The sequence below is a fragment of the Diachasma alloeum genome, unplaced genomic scaffold (genome assembly GCF_001412515.2).
Source record: "Diachasma alloeum isolate Michigan unplaced genomic scaffold, Dall2.0 Dall_scaffold_00198, whole genome shotgun sequence".
Taxonomy (NCBI): domain Eukaryota; kingdom Metazoa; phylum Arthropoda; class Insecta; order Hymenoptera; family Braconidae; genus Diachasma; species Diachasma alloeum.
Window position 1 is genome coordinate 1,836,401 of NW_021680363.1, and position 24,263 is coordinate 1,860,663.

Below are 24,263 nucleotides of genomic sequence, written 5' to 3' on the forward strand. Positions count from 1 at the left end.
AGATTTTCCGTTTTTCCAGGGGCAAGTGGTCTTCCGCCAAAATCGAATTTTTTAGCCGGGTGAACGTTGATTCCAACTATTTAAGCAACGGGCTATTCAGAACTATCAAAAGTATGTGGAAAAAGTGAAAACTGAAAAAGTTTTTTTTTCTAGATTCTCGATGGTGGCCGGAGTTTTTTTCCCGTTGAAGACTTCCCGGAAATTTTTTCCCCGTCAATCCTTTCTCGGCGAATTGTTCCCATTGAGATTAATTTCCTTACGAATTTTTTTAAAGTGGGATTTTGTTTGAAGTTTTTCTCCAAAAAATGCTAGTTGATTTCTTTTTATTTCTCTAAGCAGAAAAATGAAAAAATTAATGACAAAAATCTTCTTTTTCATTCGCGATTGTTTAGCTAATTTATTGTTGTCCTCATGAACTCTTACGAAATGAGAATGGGTATTTAGCGAGCATCGAAGATGATCGCCGAAGGAGCGTCTAAGAACACAGAGCAGAATGATATTGGCTAGATGCCTAAGGTGTTAATTAATGTAAATGATATGTACTGGAAAAACTTGATCGAATGAATGGTGAAAAAAACCAGTCCCTCGAGAACAAATGATTGACGTTCCCTTTACGTTTTCACCTTCACTTCGACCAGACACGATTACAGAACTGGAGTTTAACGGTTCAATAAAGCTTGTTCTCCCGTAGACAAGCCGTGTTTTGATGACTCTCCGGGAGAAGTAAGTGGATAACGAGAATTAGTATTATCACTTGATGAAACATCCGAGAGATAACGCGGTAAAAAACGCCGATGAGAGTGCGAAATACGGATTTATCATCGGACTGCGGTACCATCAACACATTCATCGATGTCCCTCGCACCATCTAGATCTCTCAGCATCATCGCTGGAATCTCGTCACGCTAGGTAACACAGCAGTGTTGCGGTGAGTACAATGAATAGAAGCACCAAGTATGATAATCCGAGCCCTCGAACAACGGCAAATGTATTTGGAAAACTGTCTTTCTGGTGAGTTTCTCGAGGACCTGTAGATTCAAAATATTCTCATCTACTTGAGGATGTCCAAGTATCTTTTACGGTTTCACGTGTGAAAAAATTTTATAGAAAACATTAGCGAATCCGGCAGACAATTCTATTGAAATTCTCTAGAAATTCTATGGGGATTCTACTAAAATTCTAGAGAACTCTCGTTAAAATTTCATGTTTTTAAAAAGTCAATAGATTTCGATTTTTCTGTTTGAAGTTCTCTTGAGATTTTTTCTAAGAAAATTATTGGACACGAATTTTCCAAGTTTTTTCCGCTATATTTCGTTTTGTTTCGCATTACAGGATTCGAATAAAAAAAATTTGGGAAGTTCATGCCCAAGTATTCTTATAGAAAAAATTCCAAGAAAATATTCATATGGAAAAATCGAAATCTATTTCCTATCAAATACCTCATAGAATTAGCGCAAATTATTTAAGTGTTCGAAACTTTTGTTTTCGGCACGAAATTGATTTCTGGTAAAATTCGGAATATGAATAAATTTGTTGCAATTCCGAACAAATGATTTTTATCGCGGAACATCCATTGTTTATAAATTATTTATAGAGAATGCTCGGAATTTTAAAAAATTGCAATTTTTTAATTATTTTATTAATCTGTCAAATGTAAATTTTTAATTTTTTTTTCAGATTAAAAAAATTTGTTCTAACGGTTCAATATCGAGATTCAAATTCAGACCTGCAAAGTTTATATAATAAAATCATTGCAAAATGCCCGGGACCTCGAAAACAAATGGGTCTCAAAAGAAAGCGCTGAAAAAATAAACCAAAGTACTTGGATATCCTTAAATTAATTTTACAATAAATATTCTCCACGCGTTGCGCATCAATTTCCAGGTGGCTGAAGCAATTATTTTCTTACGGTAAGAAAAATGATCTGGAGGGCAAGGATTTATACAACACCCTAGTTGCCGACCTCAGTGAGCCACTTGGAAACACTCTGGAAAAAAATTGGAACAGAGAATTGGCTGCGGCACGTCAGGCGGGGAGAAAGCCAAAATTCTTAACAACAATCCTAAAAACATACATGTTGTCGCACATGTACTACGGAGGACTGCTACTTCTACATTCAACATTGTGGTAAAACAATGCAGTAGTGAAGCGGCAAAACAATACAAGTTGACTTGGCTCATCGCTGAGTTTTCGAGGAATACCTCCGAATCTAAGAAAGATGGCGAAATTTTCATGAGAACTTTTTTTGTAGCTTTTAGTTTGCTCTACAAAAAATATTCCAACAAAATTTTGCTATCTACGTTAGACTCCGAGATATTCATCGAAAATGGTTACAGGAGAAAGATGTTTCCCAAAAACACGAATTCCCCAAATGAAAGAATATCCCCGCTCAATAAAAATGCATGAGAATGCGGAGGAGTTGATAACGAGATCCCAGACATTGTCTCCACCATTGCTCATTATTTACACAATTGAATCGTCAACAAGAGCTTTCTCCTTTTATCAATTTATTATTTTGATTGCAGTGTATTGCAGCCTTACGTCCTCGGTCTCCTTATCAGCTACTTCGCTGCTGCTTCAACAATCACAAGAGGAGAAGCGTATGCGTATGCATCACTTGTCATAATGATGTCAGCTGTTATGGCTGTGACTGACCACCATTCGCAAATGGGACAGTTGGAGATGGGAATGAGATTGCGCATCGCGAGTTCTTCGTTAGTCTACCGAAAGGTGATTCCCCGTATATTATGCACCTGGAGTCATTACTCATGGTTGATCAATTAATTTCCATGTTGAGAATTTCATCTGCACGTCTTTCCGACAGATTTTGAAGCTATCCAGAAGCTCGGCAAACAGAACAGCGGGCGGTCAGATAACGAATTTATTATCGAACGACGTCGCCAGATTCGATCGGGTGTTCACATTGCTTCATTATTTATGGATAACTCCAATTCAGTACACAGCGCTGGCCTATTTGATCTGGCAAAATGTGGAAATGGCAACCCTGGCGGGAATGTTCCTCCTTCTGATGCAAACGGTGCCTGTTCAAGGATACCTGAGTAGACTGACAGCTAGACTTCGGGCTAAAGTGGCAGTGCGCACTGACGAGCGTGTGCGACTGATGAGTGAGATAATAACTGGAGTACAAGTGATTAAAATGTACACGTGGGAGAAGCCCTTCCTGCGGTTAGTTTCACTCGCGAGGAAACACGAGATTGATGTCATCACTGTGATGTCATACTGGAGAGCAGTAATACGAGCATCGCTGGTGTTCACGGAACGAACAACTTTGTTCTTCACAGTAATGACGTATGTGCTTTTAGGGCACACTATATCAGCAGCCAAAGTCTTCTCCATGGCGCAGTATTTCAATCGTCTGCAAGCCGGAGCGGCGTGGTACATTCCGATGGCTCTGACATATGCGTCAGAAGCAACAGTCACGATTAAACGACTGGAGAATTTCCTGTTACTGGAGGACAATCATCCACTCGCAATTGAGCAAGCACCGGATGATGCAGCTTCAATAAGAATTGAAAAAGTCACTGCCTCTTGGGATCAAGAGTCAATAACGAAGACATTGTGTGATATAAATATAACAATAAAGTCTGGCACGCTGACTGCAGTGGTGGGTCCAGTCGGCGCCGGCAAGAGTTCTTTATTGCAATTGATTCTTGGAGAATTGCATTCGACTCATGGCCACGTGACAGTTGGGGGATCAGTGTCATATGCTAGTCAGGAGCCCTGGCTATTTGCTGGAAGTGTGAGGAATAATATACTCTTTGGACAGCCTTACGATGAGTCGAGATATCGTCAAGTGGTGCGTGCTTGCGCATTGACCAAGGACTTTGTACAACTTCCTCAAGGTGATAAAACACCGGTGGGTGAGCGCGGTATGTCACTCAGTGGTGGACAACGCGCTAGAATTAATCTCGCAAGAGCCGTTTATCGAAAGGCTGATATTTATCTTTTCGATGATCCTCTGTCGGCTGTTGACACACACGTCGGTAGAAGTTTGTTTGAAGGATGCTTCATGGAATATTTGGCGGATAAAACGAGGATTCTCGTTACTCATCAGGTGCAGTACCTCAAGGACGCTGATTTCATCATCATATTGAACCGCGGAGTTATTGCGAAGCAGGGCAGTTATCACGATTTCAGGCGGGACGATTTCGAATTACTACATGTTGATAATAAGGGGGAGAAAGAGGAGGAGGAGGCGGTGGAGAATCGAATGAGTAATGGCCACATGCCTTTAATTTCGCAAATTTCCTACGTCTCGGGGACCGATAGAGAGAGGGAGGAGAAGGAGGAGGAGGAGGAGGACGGCGACGAGCTTGAGGAGACGGAAGAGCTCATCGCCAAGGGGAAACTATCAGGGTCCCTGTTTGGGAAGTACTTCAGGGCTTCTGGCAGTTATTTCCTGCTTTTCATGTTCGTGGTATTTTTGATAACCGGACAATTGGGGAGCAGTGGCTCGGACTATTGGGTTGCCCATTGGACTAATCAGGTGGAGATGCGACGCTACAATCACGTCATCCAGAACTATTCAGCGAGGAATGAGAGTCTCCATATCAATGAGGATGAAAATTACACTTATATCGAAGATTATGTTTCTCTGACAATAAATTTGACAGATGCACCTCACAACGATGATCGTCATGTGGATCACAGAGCTCTTTGGATTTATGGAACGTTGATAACGGCATGTACTATTCTTACAATCGCTAGGAATGTAGTATTTTTCAAAATATGCATGAATGCAGGGAAAAATATCCACACTCTCATGCTCGAATGTTTGCTTCAAGCACCAATGAAATTTTTTGACAATAATCCATCAGGTAAATAATATTCAAATGGTGACGATAGAACATTAGATGTCGCCACATAAATTCTACTTTTCATGAAGTTCCTTTTGGCGTTACTCTGCAGGGCGCATAGTTAATAGATTCTCGAAGGATACTGGATGCATCGATGAGCTACTTCCAAACGCCTTGATAGATTCCATCCAAGTGTTTGCAGTGATGATAGGAATACTATCTCAAGTACTCATCATCAATTGGTGGACTATATTCTCAATGGCAGTGATGGGCTACTGCTATTGGAAAATAAGAACTTTGTTCTTGGCAACTGCGCAGGATCTGAAACGACTGGAAGGAATCAGTGAGAGATTCAAATATTTTCAACACCAATTTGCTTATTAATTTGTGAATATTCTTGGTATGGAGCTATTGCTTTGATGATTTCAGCAAAGAGTCCAGTTTTTTCTCATGTCAATGCATCACTGGCTGGATTGGCGACCATTCGATCAGCTGGGGGACAGGAGATGTTGCGGAGGGAATTTGATAACCATCAGGATGTTCACACCAGTGCTAACTCGCTGTTGATCTCTATTAGTACGGCTTTTGGTCTTTGGCTGGATGCTGTGACTATTGTCTTTGTTGCTTTCATCACTTACAGCTTCATCATTCTCAAAAATGGTAGCAGTCATTAATTTTCTTATCACCTCATCGTAGAAATGTTGATTCAAATGTCATTATGTGAATTTTGATTATGCAGATTCCACATTCGCTGGAGATGTCGGCCTGGCCATATCCCAAATTTTGATTCTCTGTGGTATGCTACAATACGGAATGGCTCAGACTGCAGAAATGGTGGCGCAAATGACATCAGTGGAACGTGTATTACAGTACACTAGGTTGGAGAGGGAGGGGCCCTTCGACAGTGAAGTTAATTCAAAGCCACCAGTAACTTGGCCTCGTGAGGGACGAATAGAATTTGATCACGTTTATTTGAGATATTCAGAGAAAGATGCACCTGTTTTGAAGGACTTGAATCTCATTATAGAGCCAGGCATGAAGGTAATTTTAAACCTGATGTCCTTTAAAAGCTGTTATAAAATACCACGTGATAGTATTTTTCAATCAATGAATAATTGATTTCAAATGAACCTCAAGTTAATCTTTGAGATAATACGTGAGAGAGACGGTGTTAAAAAATAATTAAAACATTAACGATATTGATTCAGGTGGGAGTTGTGGGCCGCACTGGGGCTGGTAAATCATCACTCATAGCTGCACTCTTCAACTTAGCGAAACTCGAAGGAGCCATTCGTATTGATGGAGTTGATACAAAGAAGATCGGCCTGCATGACTTGAGAAGAAAAATATCCATAATACCACAGGAACCAATGCTATTTTCAGCAACACTGCGTGATAATTTGGATCCCTTCCATCAATTCAAGGACGATCAACTCTGGGCTGCTCTGGGAGAAGTGGAGCTGAAGGGCCACAGTCAGTCCCTGGATTATCTAGTCACCCAAGGTGGTACCAATTTCAGCGCTGGCCAGCGACAATTGCTCTGTCTAGCCCGAGCTATTGTCAGGAATAATAAAATAATCGTACTGGATGAGGCGACTGCCAACGTTGATCCAGCTACTGACGCTCTCATACAGCGAACAATTCGCGAGAAATTCAAGGACTGCACAGTTTTGACGATAGCACACAGACTCAATACTGTTATGGACAGCGATCGAATACTAGTGATGGATCACGGCCAAGTTGTGGAATATGATTATCCTCATGAACTCTTACGAAATGAGAATGGATATTTAACGAGCATGGCTAGTGAAACTGGTACTGCTACGGTCAACAAATTGAAAACAATTGCCGAAGAAACGTACAAGAAAATAAAGCTCGACGATATCAGTAAAAAATCCGAAGTGTAAAATAACTTTTTTGTGAAATAATCAATTCGAATAAATGCAATCAATGTGAATCTCTTGTAAGATAAATTTCATTAAATAAATCGAAAAAAATGTTAACAGCAGTGTATTTGACGAAAGCATAACGATCGAAATAAATTGTCAACTCGCTGTACATGCCATATCTAAAATGATCCCAGGGTAAAGTTTACGAGACCCAAACAATAGTGATACTATCACTCGACAAAACAACGCTAACATAACGTGTAAACGAACGTCGTCGATGAGAGTAAGAAATGTTGCTTTATCATCGGACTGTTCTACTTTTAAAACAGTTATCAATGTCCTTCGTCCCACCTGCACCGCGCAGCATCATTACTGGTATCTCTTTGCGCCAGATAATATCGTAGTACTGCAGTGAGTGCAATGAATAGAAGCATGAAGTATGATAATCCGAGCCCGCGAACAACAGCGAATGTATTTGGAAAATTATTTTTCTGGTGAGTGTCTCGAGAACTCGTAGATTCAGAATATTCCCATGCCCTTAAGGATATCCAAGTATCTGTTACAGTTTGGTACAGACCACTCGACAGATTCAACCGTTTTCAATTAAAATGACATTTTGCACAGAATTATTTTTTTTAACATTCGTTATTTCAAAATAAATCATTGAAATTATTTAAATCTTCGGAAACCTCATTTTTTTATTCCGAACAAATGATTTTAACAGTGAAAAATCGATCGTTTATGAATTATTTATAGAAAGTGCTCGAAATTTGAAAAAAAAATGGAATTTTTAAATTATTTTATAAATCTTTCAAAAGTAAATTTTTATTTTTCTTTTTCCGATTAAAAAAATGTTTTCTAACGGTTCAATATCGAGATTTAAATTCAGACCTGCAAAGTTTAAATAATAAAATCACTATAAAATGTCCGGGAGCTTGAAATCAAATGGGTTTCAAAAGAAAGCTCTGGAAAAATAGCTAAAGATCTTGGATATCCTTAAATGAATTTTACAATAAATTCCAGGTGGCTGAAGCCATTATTTGCTTACGGAAAGAAGAATGATCTGGAGGGCAAGGATTTATACAACACCCTAGCTGCTGACCTCAGTGAACCGCTCGGAAACACTCTCGAGAGAAATTGGAACAGGGAATTGGCTGCAGCACGTCAGGCGGGGAGAAAGCCAAAATTCTTAAGTGCAATCATAAAAACCTTCATGTTGTCACACATGTACTATGGTGCACTGGTATTTTCTCATTCAATAATGTGGTAAAAACATTCGCAATTATTGATTTCCAGTGATAGGTCCAGGATTTTTAACGGATGATTTCACGTTTTGTTGATCAATTTCATTGCAGTGTATTGCAGCCTTATTTTCTCGGTCTTCTTATCAGCTATTTCACTCCAGATTCAACCATCACAGTGGGAGAAGCGTGTACATACGCATCACTTGTAATAATAACGTCAGTTGTTATGGCTCTGGCTTTTCATCATTCAAACAAGGGACAGGAGGAGATGGGAATGAGATTGCGCATCGCGAGTTCTTCGTTAATTTATCGAAAGGTAATTCGATTCGTATTCCTACGGTTCTAGGTGAATTCATCCCGAACGATTCATCCCAAACATCAAATTCCAATGGAATTTTTCACGGCCACAACAGTAATTCAGGGAGAGAAACATATTAACGTTCAATCAAAAATGTCTTATAGAAAAAGTCAATAGAATTCAATGTTTTTATACAACTTATTCTGGTTCTGGATCCCCGGTATCTCACCGATACGTCTTTCTCGCAGATTTTAAAGCTCTCCAGGAGTTCGGCAAACCGAACCGCCGGCGGTCAGATAATAAACTTATTATCAAACGATGTGGCAAGATTTGATCTGGTGTTCACACGTCTTCACTACTTGTGGGTAATTCCGATCCAGAGTGCAGCAATAACGTATTTGATCTGGCGAAATGTGCAAATTGCAACTGTGGCCGGGATTTTCGTCCTTCTGATTCAAACGGTGCCCGTGCAAATATACTTCACGGGATTGACAGCTAAACTGCGAGCGAAAGTGGCAGTGCGCACTGACGAGCGTGTGCGACTGATGAGTGAGATAATAACTGGAGTTCAGGTGATTAAAATGTACACTTGGGAGGAGCCCTTTCTGCGTTTAGTATCACTCGCGAGAAAACACGAGATCGATGTTCTCACCGTAATAGCATATTGGAGAGGAGCAATGCGAGCGTCACTAATATTCATTGAACGAACGACTTTGTTCTTCACAGTAATGACGTATGTGCTTTTGGGGCACACTATAACAGCAGCCAAAGTCTTCTCCATGGCGCAGTGTTTCAATCGTTTGCAATGCGGAGTAGCGTATCACATGCCGACGGGGTTGGCGTATGTGTCAGAAGCAACAGTCACGATTAAACGACTGGAGAATTTTCTGTTACTGGAGGACAATCATCCACTCGCCATTGAGCAAGCACCGGGTGATGCAGCTTCAATAAGAATAGAAGAAGTCACCGCATCCTGGGATCAAGAGTCAATAACTAAGACATTGCGGGATATAAATATAACAATAAAGTCTGGCACGCTGACTGCAGTGGTGGGTCCAGTCGGCGCCGGCAAGAGTTCTTTATTGCAATTGATTCTTGGAGAATTGCATTCGACTCATGGCCACGTGACAGTTGGGGGATCAGTGTCATATGCTAGTCAGGAGCCCTGGCTATTTGCTGGAAGTGTGAGGAATAATATACTCTTTGGACAGCCTTACGATGAGTCGAGATATCGTCAAGTGGTGCGTGCTTGCGCATTGACCAAGGACTTTATACAACTTCCTCAAGGTGATAGAACACCGGTGGGTGAGCGTGGTACGTCACTCAGTGGTGGACAACGCGCTAGAATTAATCTCGCAAGAGCTGTTTATCAAAAAGCTGATATTTATCTTTTCGATGATCCTCTGTCGGCTGTTGACGCACACGTTGGTAGAAGTTTGTTTGAAGAATGCTTCATGGAATATTTGGCGGATAAAACGAGGATTCTAGTTACTCATCAGGTGCAGTACCTCAAGGATGTCGATTTCATCGTCATGTTGAATCGTGGAGTTGTGGAAAAGCAGGGGAGATTCCACGATTTTGGCCTGGATGATTTTGCATTGTTGCATCTTGATGATGCACCGGAGCCAGAGGAAAAACAAAAGGAAATTGGAACCGACAATGGGGAGGTGCCCCAACTCTCGCAAATGTCTTATTTCTCGGGGATTGATAACGACGAGAATGAGGAGGGGGACGAGCCTGAGGAGACGGAAGAATTGATGGCCAAAGGGAAAATTTCAAGGTCACTATATTGGAAGTACTTCAAGTCTTCTGGCAGTTATTTTCTTCTTTTCATGTTTTTTGTGTTTTTGCTGTTGGGGCAGTTGGGGAGCAGTGGCTCGGACTATTGGGTTGCTTATTGGACTAATCAGGTAGAATTGCAATACAACAATGGAACCATGCAGAATGCAATGAATTCATCAGGTTCTGGACGCATTCACCATCATTATGATAATTATACAGCACTCTGGATTTATGGAATATTTATAATGGCATGTACTATTTGTACAACAGCGAGGAATCTAGTCTTCTTCAAAATTTGTATGAATGCAGGCAAGAATATTCATAATCTCATGCTGGAATGTTTGCTGCAGGCGCCAATGAGATTTTTCCATAGTAACCCCTCAGGTGAATGATGAATTTCGATTATTCCAGTATTTTTGCATTACTTTTCAGATAAATTTAATCCTCCGTAAATCTAAATGATCTAAACATTACTATTCAGGGCGTATTGTGAATCGTTTCTCCAAAGACGTCGGATGTATTGACGAACTCCTGCCAAATGCAATGATCGATTCGATTCAAGTGTTCGTGGTGATGATAGGAATATTATCCCAAGTGCTCATTATCAACTGGTGGACTATATTGCCAATGGCAGTGATGGGCTACTTCTATTGGAAAATAAGAACTTTGTTCTTGTCAACTGCGCAGGATCTGAAACGACTGGAAGGAATCAGTGAGAGATTCAAATAATTTAAACACCAATTTGCTTATTAATTTGTGAATATTCTTGGTATGGAGCTATTGCTTTGATGATTTCAGCAAAGAGTCCAGTTTTTTCTCATGTCAATGCATCACTGGCTGGATTGGCGACCATTCGATCAGCTGGGGGACAGGAGATGTTGCGGAAGGGATTTGATAACCATCAGGATGTTCACACCAGTACTAACTCGCTGTTGATCTCTACTAGTACGGCTTTTGGTCTTTGGCTGGATGCAGTGACTATTGTCTTTGTTGCTTTCGTCACTTACAGTTTCATCATTCTCAAGAATGGTAGCAGTCATTAATTTTCTTCTCATCTCATCGTAGCAATGTTTATTCAAATGTCATTATGTGAATGTTCATTATGCAGATTCTACATTCGCTGGAGATGTTGGCCTGGCAATATCTCAAATTCTGGTTCTCTGTGGTATGCTTCAATATGGAATGAGCCAGACTGCACAAATGGTGGCGCAAATGACATCAGTGGAACGTGTATTACAGTACACTAGGTTGGAGAGGGAGGAGCCCTTCGACAGTGAAGTTAATTCAAAGCCACCAGCAACTTGGCCTCGTGAAGGACGAATAGAATTTGATCACGTTTATTTGAGATATTCAGAAAAAGATGCACCTGTTTTGAAGGACTTGAATCTCATTATAGAGCCAGGCATGAAGGTAATTTTAAACTTGATGTCCTTTAAAAGCGGTTATAAAATACCACGTTATAGTATTTTTCAATCAATGAATAATTGATTTCTAATGAGTCTCAAGTTAATCTTTGAGATAATATGTGAGAGAGACGGTGTTGAAAAATAATTAAAACATTAACGATATTGATTCAGGTGGGAGTTGTGGGCCGCACGGGGGCTGGTAAATCATCACTCATAGCTGCACTCTTCAACTTAGCGAAACTCGAAGGAGCCATTCGTATTGATGGAGTTGATACAAAGAAGATCGGCCTGCATGACTTGAGAAGAAAAATATCCATAATACCACAGGAACCAATGCTATTTTCAGCAACACTGCGTGATAATTTGGATCCCTTCCATCAATTCAAGGACGATCAACTCTGGGCTGCTCTGGGAGAAGTGGAGCTGAAGGGCCACAGTCAGTCCCTGGATTATCTAGTCACCCAAGGTGGTACCAATTTCAGCGCTGGCCAGCGACAATTGCTCTGTCTAGCCCGAGCTATTGTCAGGAATAATAAAATAATCGTACTGGATGAGGCGACTGCCAACGTTGATCCAGCTACTGACGCTCTCATACAGCGAACAATTCGCGAGAAATTCAAGGACTGCACAGTTTTGACGATAGCACACAGACTCAATACTGTTATGGACAGCGATCGAATACTAGTGATGGATCACGGCCAAGTTGTGGAATATGATTATCCTCATGAACTCTTACGAAATGAGAATGGATATTTAACGAGCATGGCTAGTGAAACTGGTACTGCTACGGTCAACAAATTGAAAACAATTGCCGAAGAAACGTACAAGAAAATAAAGCTCGACGATATCAGTAAAAAATCCGAAGTGTAAAATAACTTTTTTGTGAAATAATCAATTCGAATAAATGCAATCAATGTGAATCTCTTGTAAGATAAATTTCATTAAATAAATCGAAAAAAATGTTAACAGCAGTGTATTTGACGAAAGCATAACGATCGAAATAAATTGTCAACTCGCTGTACATGCCATATCTAAAATGATCCCAGGGTAAAGTTTACGAGACCCAAACAATAGTGATACTATCACTCGACAAAACAACGCTAACATAACGTGTAAACGAACGTCGTCGATGAGAGTAAGAAATGTTGCTTTATCATCGGACTGTTCTACTTTTAAAACAGTTATCAATGTCCTTCGTCCCACCTGCACCGCGCAGCATCATTACTGGTATCTCTTTGCGCCAGATAATATCGTAGTACTGCAGTGAGTGCAATGAATAGAAGCATGAAGTATGATAATCCGAGCCCGCGAACAACAGCGAATGTATTTGGAAAATTATTTTTCTGGTGAGTGTCTCGAGAACTCGTAGATTCAGAATATTCCCATGCCCTTAAGGATATCCAAGTATCTGTTACAGTTTGGTACAGACCACTCGACAGATTCAACCGTTTTCAATTAAAATGACATTTTGCACAGAATTATTTTTTTTAACATTCGTTATTTCAAAATAAATCATTGAAATTATTTAAATCTTCGGAAACCTCATTTTTTTATTCCGAACAAATGATTTTAACAGTGAAAAATCGATCGTTTATGAATTATTTATAGAAAGTGCTCGAAATTTGAAAAAAAAATGGAATTTTTAAATTATTTTATAAATCTTTCAAAAGTAAATTTTTATTTTTCTTTTTCCGATTAAAAAAATGTTTTCTAACGGTTCAATATCGAGATTTAAATTCAGACCTGCAAAGTTTAAATAATAAAATCACTATAAAATGTCCGGGAGCTTGAAATCAAATGGGTTTCAAAAGAAAGCTCTGGAAAAATAGCTAAAGATCTTGGATATCCTTAAATGAATTTTACAATAAATTCCAGGTGGCTGAAGCCATTATTTGCTTACGGAAAGAAGAATGATCTGGAGGGCAAGGATTTATACAACACCCTAGCTGCTGACCTCAGTGAACCGCTCGGAAACACTCTCGAGAGAAATTGGAACAGGGAATTGGCTGCAGCACGTCAGGCGGGGAGAAAGCCAAAATTCTTAAGTGCAATCATAAAAACCTTCATGTTGTCACACATGTACTATGGTGCACTGGTATTTTCTCATTCAATAATGTGGTAAAAACATTCGCAATTATTGATTTCCAGTGATAGGTCCAGGATTTTTAACGGATGATTTCACGTTTTGTTGATCAATTTCATTGCAGTGTATTGCAGCCTTATTTTCTCGGTCTTCTTATCAGCTATTTCACTCCAGATTCAACCATCACAGTGGGAGAAGCGTGTACATACGCATCACTTGTAATAATAACGTCAGTTGTTATGGCTCTGGCTTTTCATCATTCAAACAAGGGACAGGAGGAGATGGGAATGAGATTGCGCATCGCGAGTTCTTCGTTAATTTATCGAAAGGTAATTCGATTCGTATTCCTACGGTTCTAGGTGAATTCATCCCGAACGATTCATCCCAAACATCAAATTCCAATGGAATTTTTCACGGCCACAACAGTAATTCAGGGAGAGAAACATATTAACGTTCAATCAAAAATGTCTTATAGAAAAAGTCAATAGAATTCAATGTTTTTATACAACTTATTCTGGTTCTGGATCCCCGGTATCTCACCGATACGTCTTTCTCGCAGATTTTAAAGCTCTCCAGGAGTTCGGCAAACCGAACCGCCGGCGGTCAGATAATAAACTTATTATCAAACGATGTGGCAAGATTTGATCTGGTGTTCACACGTCTTCACTACTTGTGGGTAATTCCGATCCAGAGTGCAGCAATAACGTATTTGATCTGGCGAAATGTGCAAATTGCAACTGTGGCCGGGATTTTCGTCCTTCTGATTCAAACGGTGCCCGTGCAAATATACTTCACGGGATTGACAGCTAAACTGCGAGCGAAAGTGGCAGTGCGCACTGACGAGCGTGTGCGACTGATGAGTGAGATAATAACTGGAGTTCAGGTGATTAAAATGTACACTTGGGAGGAGCCCTTTCTGCGTTTAGTATCACTCGCGAGAAAACACGAGATCGATGTTCTCACCGTAATAGCATATTGGAGAGGAGCAATGCGAGCGTCACTAATATTCATTGAACGAACGACTTTGTTCTTCACAGTAATGACGTATGTGCTTTTGGGGCACACTATAACAGCAGCCAAAGTCTTCTCCATGGCGCAGTGTTTCAATCGTTTGCAATGCGGAGTAGCGTATCACATGCCGACGGGGTTGGCGTATGTGTCAGAAGCAACAGTCACGATTAAACGACTGGAGAATTTTCTGTTACTGGAGGACAATCATCCACTCGCCATTGAGCAAGCACCGGGTGATGCAGCTTCAATAAGAATAGAAGAAGTCACCGCATCCTGGGATCAAGAGTCAATAACTAAGACATTGCGGGATATAAATATAACAATAAAGTCTGGCACGCTGACTGCAGTGGTGGGTCCAGTCGGCGCCGGCAAGAGTTCTTTATTGCAATTGATTCTTGGAGAATTGCATTCGACTCATGGCCACGTGACAGTTGGGGGATCAGTGTCATATGCTAGTCAGGAGCCCTGGCTATTTGCTGGAAGTGTGAGGAATAATATACTCTTTGGACAGCCTTACGATGAGTCGAGATATCGTCAAGTGGTGCGTGCTTGCGCATTGACCAAGGACTTTATACAACTTCCTCAAGGTGATAGAACACCGGTGGGTGAGCGTGGTACGTCACTCAGTGGTGGACAACGCGCTAGAATTAATCTCGCAAGAGCTGTTTATCAAAAAGCTGATATTTATCTTTTCGATGATCCTCTGTCGGCTGTTGACGCACACGTTGGTAGAAGTTTGTTTGAAGAATGCTTCATGGAATATTTGGCGGATAAAACGAGGATTCTAGTTACTCATCAGGTGCAGCACCTCAAGGATATCGATTTCATCGTCATGTTGAACCATGGAGTTGTTGAGAAGCAGGGGAGTTCCGAGGATTTTGGGCAGGATGATTTCGCAATACTGCATGTTGATGACGAGGTGGAGCAAGAGGAAAAGGAGATGAAGGAGGACGCATTTGGTAACGGGAAAGGACCTTCAATCCCTCAAGTGTCTTACTATTCGAGGGTTGATAAAGAGGAGAAGGAGGAAGTCGAACCCAAGGAGACGGAAGAACTCATGGGCAAGGGGAAAATCTCAAAATCACTATTTTGGAACTACTTCAAGTCCTCTGGCAGTTATTTTCTTCTTTTCATGTTTTTTGTGTTTTTGCTGCTGGGGCAGTTGGGGAGCAGTGGCTCGGATTACTGGGTTGCTTATTGGACTCGCCAGGTGGACTTGCAACAGACCAGTGGAATCGCGCAGAACTATTCTTTTAGAAATGAGTCTCTCCACACTGTTGACGATGAAAATGCCACGTATTTTGGAAATGGATCGACTCCCTCGATCAATCCAGGAGTTTTCGGACATATTGATCATCATTATGACAATAACACAGCACTTTGGATTTATGGGATATTGGTAGCAGCATGTACTATTTTCACAACAGCTAGGAATCTGGTGTTCTTCAAAGTTTGCATGAATGCAGGCAAAAATATCCACGATCAAATGCTCAGATGTTTGCTGCAGGCACCAATGAGGTTCTTTAATAGCAATCCTTCAGGTGAGTGATGATTTAGAATGACTGCATTTTTGCATAATTTTGCGGACCGATTGAGCTCTGTACAGATCTAATCGCAGTATTACTCTACAGGACGTATAGTCAACCGTTTTGCCAAAGACGTAGGATGCATTGATGAACTTCTGCCGAACGCGGTGTTAGATTCTATCCAGATATTTGCAGTGATGATCGGCATATTATCTCAAGTGCTCATCATCAACTGGTGGACCGTGTTCCCAACAGCAGTGGTGGGCTACTTCTATTGGAAAATAAGAAATTTATTCTTGGCAACTGCGCAGGATCTGAAACGACTGGAAGGAATCAGTGAGAGATTCAAATATTTTCAACACAAATTTGCTTATCAATTTGTGAATATTCTTGGTATGGAGCGTTTACTTTGATGATTTCAGCAAAGAGTCCAGTTTTTTCTCATGTCAATGCAACACTCGCCGGATTGACGACCATTCGATCCGCTGGGGGACAGGAGATGTTGCGAAAGGAATTTGATAACCATCAGGATGTTCACACCAGTGTTAACTCGTTGTTGATCTCTACTTGTACGGCTTTTGGGCTTTGGCTGGACGCTGTGACTATTGTCTTCGTTGCTTTCATCACTTATAGTTTTATCATTCTCAAAAATGGTAGCAATCATTAATTTTCTTCTCATCTCATCGTAGAAATGTTGATTCAAATGTCATTATGTGAATTTTGATTATGCAGATTCAACATTCGCTGGAAATGTTGGCCTGGCAATATCCCAAATTTTGATTCTCTGTGGGATGGTTCAAAATGGAATGCGTCAGACTGCAGAAATGGTGGCGCAAATGACATCAGTGGAGCGTGTATTACAGTACACTAGATTGGAGAAGGAAGAGCCCTTCGACAGTGAAGTTAATTCAAGGCCACCAACAACTTGGCCGCATCAGGGACGAATTGAATTTGATCACGTCTACTTGAGGTATTCCGTCGACGATGCGCCAGTCTTGAAGGATTTGAGGATTTGTATAGAGCCGGGCATGAAGGTAAATCAAATCGGAGAGCCTCATCAGATTATCAGTGAAACATTTATTACCGAATTGATATCAGTTTTGGGATGAATGTATAATTTTTGCTCGATAAAACTCTACGTGATACTCAAGATAAGATAAAATAGGGATTGTATCGGCACAAGCGAAGAAAAGAGTGATCAGAATGATGGCGATATAAGAAGCTTTCATTTAAAAATCGGTACAGAGTAGAATTTTTTGCGATAGTTATGACGTTATGGATTAGACCTGATGTCCTTTAAAAGCAGTTGCAAAATATCATGTGATAGTTTTTTCTCTAATTAATGAATAATTCAGTAGCGAAGTCGTAAAACGGTTCAAGTCGACTTAGCTCTCATCTACGTTCTTGAGGAATATTTCCGAATATAAAAGAGATAACGAAATTTTTATAATGACCTTTTTTGTAGAGTTAATTGAGTGCTATAGAAAAGATCTTGTCAAAAATTTTGGTATCTGCCTTAGATTCTGAGATGTTCATTGAAAACTGGAAAATAGTCAAAATCAACTTAACCAGTTTTACCAGTTCGTTACTGAATTGATTTCTAATGAAACTGAAGTTAATCTTCTAGAAAATAATTAGAACATTAACGATGTTGATTCAGGTGGGAGTTGTGGGCCGCACGGGGGCTGGTAAATCATCACTCATAGCAGCACTCTTCAACTTAGCGAAACTTGAAGGTGCTATTCGTATTGATGGAGTTGATACAAAGAAGATCGGCCTGCATGACTTGAGAAGAAAAATATCCATAATACCACAGGAACCAATGCTATTTACAGCAACACTGCGTGATAATTTGGATCCCTTCCACCAATTCAAGGACGATCAACTCTGGGCTGCTCTGGAAGAAGTGGAGCTGAAGGATCACAGTCAGTCCCTGGATTATCTAGTCACCCAAGGTGGTACCAATTTCAGCGCTGGCCAGCGACAATTGCTCTGTCTAGCCCGAGCTATTGTCAGGAATAATAAAATAATCGTACTGGATGAGGCGACTGCCAACGTTGATCCAGCCACTGACGCTCTCATACAGCGAACAATTCGCGAGAAATTCAAGGACTGCACAGTTTTGACGATAGCACACAGACTCAATACTGTTATGGATAGCGATCGAATTCTCGTGATGGATTACGGTCAAGTTGTGGAATACGATTCTCCTCACGTGCTCTTACAAAAAGACGGGTACTTGACGAGAATGGCGAATGAAACGGGTGCTGCTGTGGTTGATAGATTGAAAAAGATAGCGGAAGGAGCTCAGAAACCAATCGCTCCGCATACGTAACTTGACAAATTTGTTCAAATGACTAGTGAAAATCCCACGTTCAGAACAATCTTCAGTGAGTCACTGTAATAAATTGGTCGGAACTATGCAATAAAGACTGTTGTGCATTAACAAAAAATTAATTACTGTATATAATACTTATTTCACTTTATCAAGCAACGATTCCACATAAATTTGTACCTACTGTTGCAATGGAAAATATATAGCAGAATGTCAAGAGGGTTACACTTCGTTTGATAAAGAATCGCAGAGATAACGAGCTGGCAGTCGACACCAATCATTGGATTTTTTTCGGATTTTATTAACGCAGTAGTCCATTCAGTCTTGGACGTGAAAGAGAGCCAATGGTGCTCTACTTAAGGTAATTTTGTCGGGTTGAGGAGATTAAAATGGACAAGCGTACGGAATACGACAACCCAAGCCCTCGAAGAAGTACAAATGTCCTGGGGCGATTATTTTTCTGGTGAGTTTCTGTTCAAATTCAGCAAGAGCCCACGTATGAAAAAATTTAACAAAAAACCGAGCGAATTTACTCAGAAAAAATTTGCATTTTAGTTCCTGAGATACAACAATTTGTTTAAATTTCGTTTTGGCCTTCAAATTCAGGCCATTTCAACGGCTGAAACCCATTAAATACTCGATATTTTATAACGTATTTAACCCCAGGTGGCTGAAGCCATTATTCGTTTATGGAAGGCGAAATGATTTGGAGGTGAAGGATCTGCATAATACGCTACCTCCTGATCTCAGTGAACCCCTTGGAAACACTCTGGAAGCAAATTGGAATGAGGAGGTTGCTGCAGCATGTCGGGCAGGGAGAAAACCAAAATTCTTTACTGCAATCAGGAAAACATTCCTGTGGTCGTACATGTACTACGGTGGACTATTATTTTTTAGTTCAATATTGAGGTAAAAATACTGAAAGAGAAAGAGAAAAATCCATTGGATTTCCATTGAAGTTTCTATTAATTTGTCTATTGAAATTTTTTTTAATGCAAATGTTCAATAGAAGATATTCTTATTATTTTCTACAAAAATTCCTCGGCTCAAATTTCCTTTTTTTTTCGTTTCATTTTTTTAATGAAAAAAGGGGGAAAATATCGTAAAAACACTTGCGAAATTCATGTCGAAGAATTTCTACAGAAAATGTTTCAATAAAAAACGTTGTACAGAAAAATGGAATTCCGCGGATTTTTTTGTAAAATATTTTCTATTGGAGATTTTTCGTCTGTTTTAAAAACGCGCTGTAAAGCTGCGGAATTCTTCAATAAGATCGGCCAAAAACTAATGGTAATTTTTGTCTATAACTATTTCACTAGCGAAGTGGTAAAACGGTAAGTCAATTTTGACTATTGACCAGTTCTCAATGAATATCTCGGAATCTAAGGTAGATGGCAAAATTTTTGTTAAAACCTTTTTTGTAGAGCCGACTGAGAGCTACAACAAATGTAACTGCGAAAATTTCGCTATCTCCCTTAGATTCCAAAATATTCCTCAAAAACTCAACGTGGAGATGAGTCGACTTAAACCGCTTTACCACTTCGCTACTGATTTATTAACGAAGTTAATGGGCATTCAATGGAGTTTTAAAGTTCTACGGATTTACGGTTTTGATTTTAGTGTATTGCAGCCCTACGTACTCGGCCTTCTTACCAGCTTTTTTGCTCGGGACTCAACGATCACGATACAGGAGGCGTATACGTATGCGTCACTAGTCGTAATAATGTCAGCAATTGTGGCTCTGATTGATCATCATTCGAACCTGGGACAGTTGGAGATGGGAATGAGATTGCGAATAGCGAGTTCTTCCTTGATCTACCGAAAGGTTAGATTTATGTTATGAAATAGTGAAATCATTATTCAGCGTGAATCGCAATCTCACACGTATGAAAAAATTTAATAGAAAACCTTAGCGAATTCGCTAGAAAATTTCTATTGGAAGTTCTAAAGAACTCTCCGAGTGAAAAATACATAGGAAATTCATGCATTCTTAAAGAAAAAATTCCAAGATATTCATATAGAAAAATGGAAATCTATTGACTATTCCCTATCAAATATCTCTTAGAATATATATCCCTAGAATTTTAATAGAATTCCAATAGAACTTTGTAGCGAATTCGCAGAGTTTTTCTATTGAATTTTTTCATACGTGTATCAGCCCACTTTTGCGACAGATTTTGAAGTTATCCAGAAGTTCAGCAAACAGAACCACCAGTGGTCAGATAATAAACTTATTATCCAACGATGTAGCAAGATTTGATCAAGTATTCACACTTCTTCACTCTTTATGGATAATTCCGCTTCAGAGTGCAGCGATAGCATATTTAATCTGGCAGAATGTAGGAATGGCAACTCTGGCTGGAATTTTTCTCCTTCTGATGCAAACGGTACCTGTTCAAGGATACCTGAGTGGACTGACAGCTAGACTTCGGGCTAAAGTGGCAGTGCGCACTGACGAGCGTGTGCGACTGATGAGTGAAATAATAACTGGAGTACAAGTGATTAAAATGTACACGTGGGAGAAGCCCTTCCTCCGGTTGGTTTCACTCGCGAGGAAACACGAGATTGATGTTCTCACTGTAATGTCATACTGGAGAGGAACAATACGAGCATCGCTGGTGTTCACGGAACGAACAACTTTGTTCTTCACAGTAATGACGTATGTGCTTTTAGGGCACACTATATCAGCAGCCAAAGTCTTCTCCATGGCGCAGTATTTCAATCGTCTGCAAGCCGGAGCGGCGTTTTACATTCCAATGGCTGTGACATATGCATCAGAAGCAACAGTCACGATTAAACGACTGGAGAACTTCCTGTTACTGGAGGACAATCATCCACTCGCAATTGAGCAAGCACCGGGTGATGCAGCTTCAATAAGAATTGAAAAAGTCACTGCCTCTTGGGATCAAGAGTCAATAACGAAGACATTGTGTGATATAAATATAACAATAAAGTCTGGCACGCTGACTGCAGTGGTGGGTCCAGTCGGCGCCGGCAAGAGTTCTTTATTGCAATTGATTCTTGGAGAATTGCATTCGACTCATGGCCACGTGACAGTTGGGGGATCAGTGTCATATGCTAGTCAGGAGCCCTGGCTATTTGCTGGAAGTGTGAGGAATAATATACTCTTTGGACAGCCTTACGATGAGTCGAGATATCGTCAAGTGGTGTGTGCTTGCGCATTGACCAAGGACTTTATACAACTTCCTCAAGGTGATAGAACACTGGTGGGCGAGCGTGGTACGTCACTCAGTGGTGGACAACGCGCTAGAATTAATCTCGCAAGAGCTGTTTATCAAAAGGCTGATATTTATCTTTTCGATGATCCTCTGTCGGCTGTTGACACACACGTCGGTAGAAGTTTGTTTGAAGGATGCTTCATGGAATATTTGGCGGATAAAACGAGGATTCTCGTTACTCATCAGGTGCAGTACCTCAAGGACGCTGATTTCATCATCATATTGAACCGCGGAGTTATTGCGAAGCAGGGCAGTTATCACGATTTCAGGCGGGACGATTTCGAATTACTACATGTTGATAATAAGGGGGAGAAAGAGGAGGAGGAGGCGGTGGAGAATCGAATGAGTAATGGCCACATGCCTTTAATTTCGCAAATTTCCTACGTCTCGGGGACCGATAGAGAGAGGGAGGAGAAGGAGGAGGAGGAGGAGGACGGCGACGAGCTTGAGGAGACGGAAGAGCTCATCGCCAAGGGGAAACTATCAGGGTCCCTGTTTGGGAAGTACTTCAGGGCTTCTGGCAGTTATTTCCTGCTTTTCATGTTCGTGGTATTTTTGATAACCGGACAATTGGGGAGCAGTGGCTCGGACTATTGGGTTGCCCATTGGACTAATCAGGTGGAGATGCGACGCTACAATCACGTCATCCAGAACTATTCAGCGAGGAATGAGAGTCTCCATATCAATGAGGATGAAAATTACACTTATATCGAAGATTATGTTTCTCTGACAATAAATTTGACAGATGCACCTCACAACGATGATCGTCATGTGGATCACAGAGCTCTTTGGATTTATGGAACGTTGATAACGGCATGTACTATTCTTACAATCGCTAGGAATGTAGTATTTTTCAAAATATGCATGAATGCAGGGAAAAATATCCACACTCTCATGCTCGAATGTTTGCTTCAAGCACCAATGAAATTTTTTGACAATAATCCATCAGGTAAATAATATTCAAATGGTGACGATAGAACATTAGATGTCGCCACATAAATTCTACTTTTCATGAAGTTCCTTTTGGCGTTACTCTGCAGGGCGCATAGTTAATAGATTCTCGAAGGATACTGGATGCATCGATGAGCTACTTCCAAACGCCTTGATAGATTCCATCCAAGTGTTTGCAGTGATGATAGGAATACTATCTCAAGTACTCATCATCAATTGGTGGACTATATTCTCAATGGCAGTGATGGGCTACTGCTATTGGAAAATAAGAACTTTGTTCTTGGCAACTGCGCAGGATCTGAAACGACTGGAAGGAATCAGTGAGAGATTCAAATATTTTCAACACCAATTTGCTTATTAATTTGTGAATATTCTTGGTATGGAGCTATTGCTTTGATGATTTCAGCAAAGAGTCCAGTTTTTTCTCATGTCAATGCATCACTGGCTGGATTGGCGACCATTCGATCAGCTGGGGGACAGGAGATGTTGCGGAGGGAATTTGATAACCATCAGGATGTTCACACCAGTGCTAACTCGCTGTTGATCTCTATTAGTACGGCTTTTGGTCTTTGGCTGGATGCTGTGACTATTGTCTTTGTTGCTTTCATCACTTACAGCTTCATCATTCTCAAAAATGGTAGCAGTCATTAATTTTCTTATCACCTCATCGTAGAAATGTTGATTCAAATGTCATTATGTGAATTTTGATTATGCAGATTCCACATTCGCTGGAGATGTCGGCCTGGCCATATCCCAAATTTTGATTCTCTGTGGTATGCTACAATACGGAATGGCTCAGACTGCAGAAATGGTGGCGCAAATGACATCAGTGGAACGTGTATTACAGTACACTAGGTTGGAGAGGGAGGGGCCCTTCGACAGTGAAGTTAATTCAAAGCCACCAGTAACTTGGCCTCGTGAGGGACGAATAGAATTTGATCACGTTTATTTGAGATATTCAGAGAAAGATGCACCTGTTTTGAAGGACTTGAATCTCATTATAGAGCCAGGCATGAAGGTAATTTTAAACCTGATGTCCTTTAAAAGCTGTTATAAAATACCACGTGATAGTATTTTTCAATCAATGAATAATTGATTTCAAATGAACCTCAAGTTAATCTTTGAGATAATACGTGAGAGAGACGGTGTTAAAAAATAATTAAAACATTAACGATATTGATTCAGGTGGGAGTTGTGGGCCGCACTGGGGCTGGTAAATCATCACTCATAGCTGCACTCTTCAACTTAGCGAAACTCGAAGGAGCCATTCGTATTGATGGAGTTGATACAAAGAAGATCGGCCTGCATGACTTGAGAAGAAAAATATCCATAATACCACAGGAACCAATGCTATTTTCAGCAACACTGCGTGATAATTTGGATCCCTTCCATCAATTCAAGGACGATCAACTCTGGGCTGCTCTGGGAGAAGTGGAGCTGAAGGGCCACAGTCAGTCCCTGGATTATCTAGTCACCCAAGGTGGTACCAATTTCAGCGCTGGCCAGCGACAATTGCTCTGTCTAGCCCGAGCTATTGTCAGGAATAATAAAATAATCGTACTGGATGAGGCGACTGCCAACGTTGATCCAGCTACTGACGCTCTCATACAGCGAACAATTCGCGAGAAATTCAAGGACTGCACAGTTTTGACGATAGCACACAGACTCAATACTGTTATGGA

At 40.5% G+C, this 24,263-nt stretch overlaps 4 protein-coding genes across 4 annotated transcripts in view; all 4 read left to right on the forward strand.

Annotated features, from left to right (window-relative positions):
- The first annotated feature begins 937 nt into the window (after positions 1-937).
- On the forward strand, positions 938-6,774 carry LOC107048845 (multidrug resistance-associated protein 4). Its single transcript, XM_015272273.1, has 8 exons — positions 938-1,011; positions 1,885-2,127; positions 2,526-2,730; positions 2,825-4,838; positions 4,930-5,160; positions 5,247-5,477; positions 5,557-5,858; positions 6,026-6,774. The coding sequence occupies exons 1-8, from the start codon at positions 938-940 to the stop codon at positions 6,722-6,724; spliced, it is 3,999 nt and encodes a 1,332-aa protein (XP_015127759.1). The 3' UTR covers positions 6,725-6,774.
- Positions 6,775-7,121: 347 nt separating this feature from the next.
- On the forward strand, positions 7,122-12,356 carry LOC107048847 (multidrug resistance-associated protein 4-like). Its single transcript, XM_015272277.1, has 8 exons — positions 7,122-7,200; positions 7,730-7,972; positions 8,062-8,266; positions 8,497-10,414; positions 10,512-10,742; positions 10,829-11,059; positions 11,139-11,440; positions 11,608-12,356. Exons 1-8 carry the CDS (start codon positions 7,127-7,129, stop codon positions 12,304-12,306), a joined length of 3,903 nt encoding a protein of 1,300 aa, XP_015127763.1. The 5' UTR covers positions 7,122-7,126; the 3' UTR covers positions 12,307-12,356.
- A 347-nt stretch (positions 12,357-12,703) lies between these two features.
- Positions 12,704-18,513, forward strand: LOC107048846 (multidrug resistance-associated protein 4-like). The gene is made up of 8 exons (XM_015272276.1): positions 12,704-12,782; positions 13,312-13,554; positions 13,644-13,848; positions 14,079-16,071; positions 16,162-16,392; positions 16,479-16,709; positions 16,789-17,090; positions 17,717-18,513. The coding sequence occupies exons 1-8, from the start codon at positions 12,709-12,711 to the stop codon at positions 18,389-18,391; spliced, it is 3,954 nt and encodes a 1,317-aa protein (XP_015127762.1). The 5' UTR covers positions 12,704-12,708; the 3' UTR covers positions 18,392-18,513.
- Positions 18,514-20,168: 1,655 nt separating this feature from the next.
- Positions 20,169-24,263, forward strand: part of LOC107048849 (multidrug resistance-associated protein 4) — a gene marked incomplete in the record, with an annotated part of 8,157 nt that continues 4,062 nt past the window's right edge. The window contains 2 exon segments of the mRNA XM_015272279.1: positions 20,169-20,216; positions 20,566-21,104. Coding sequence (XP_015127765.1) covers positions 20,169-20,216; positions 20,566-21,104 — 587 coding nt within the window.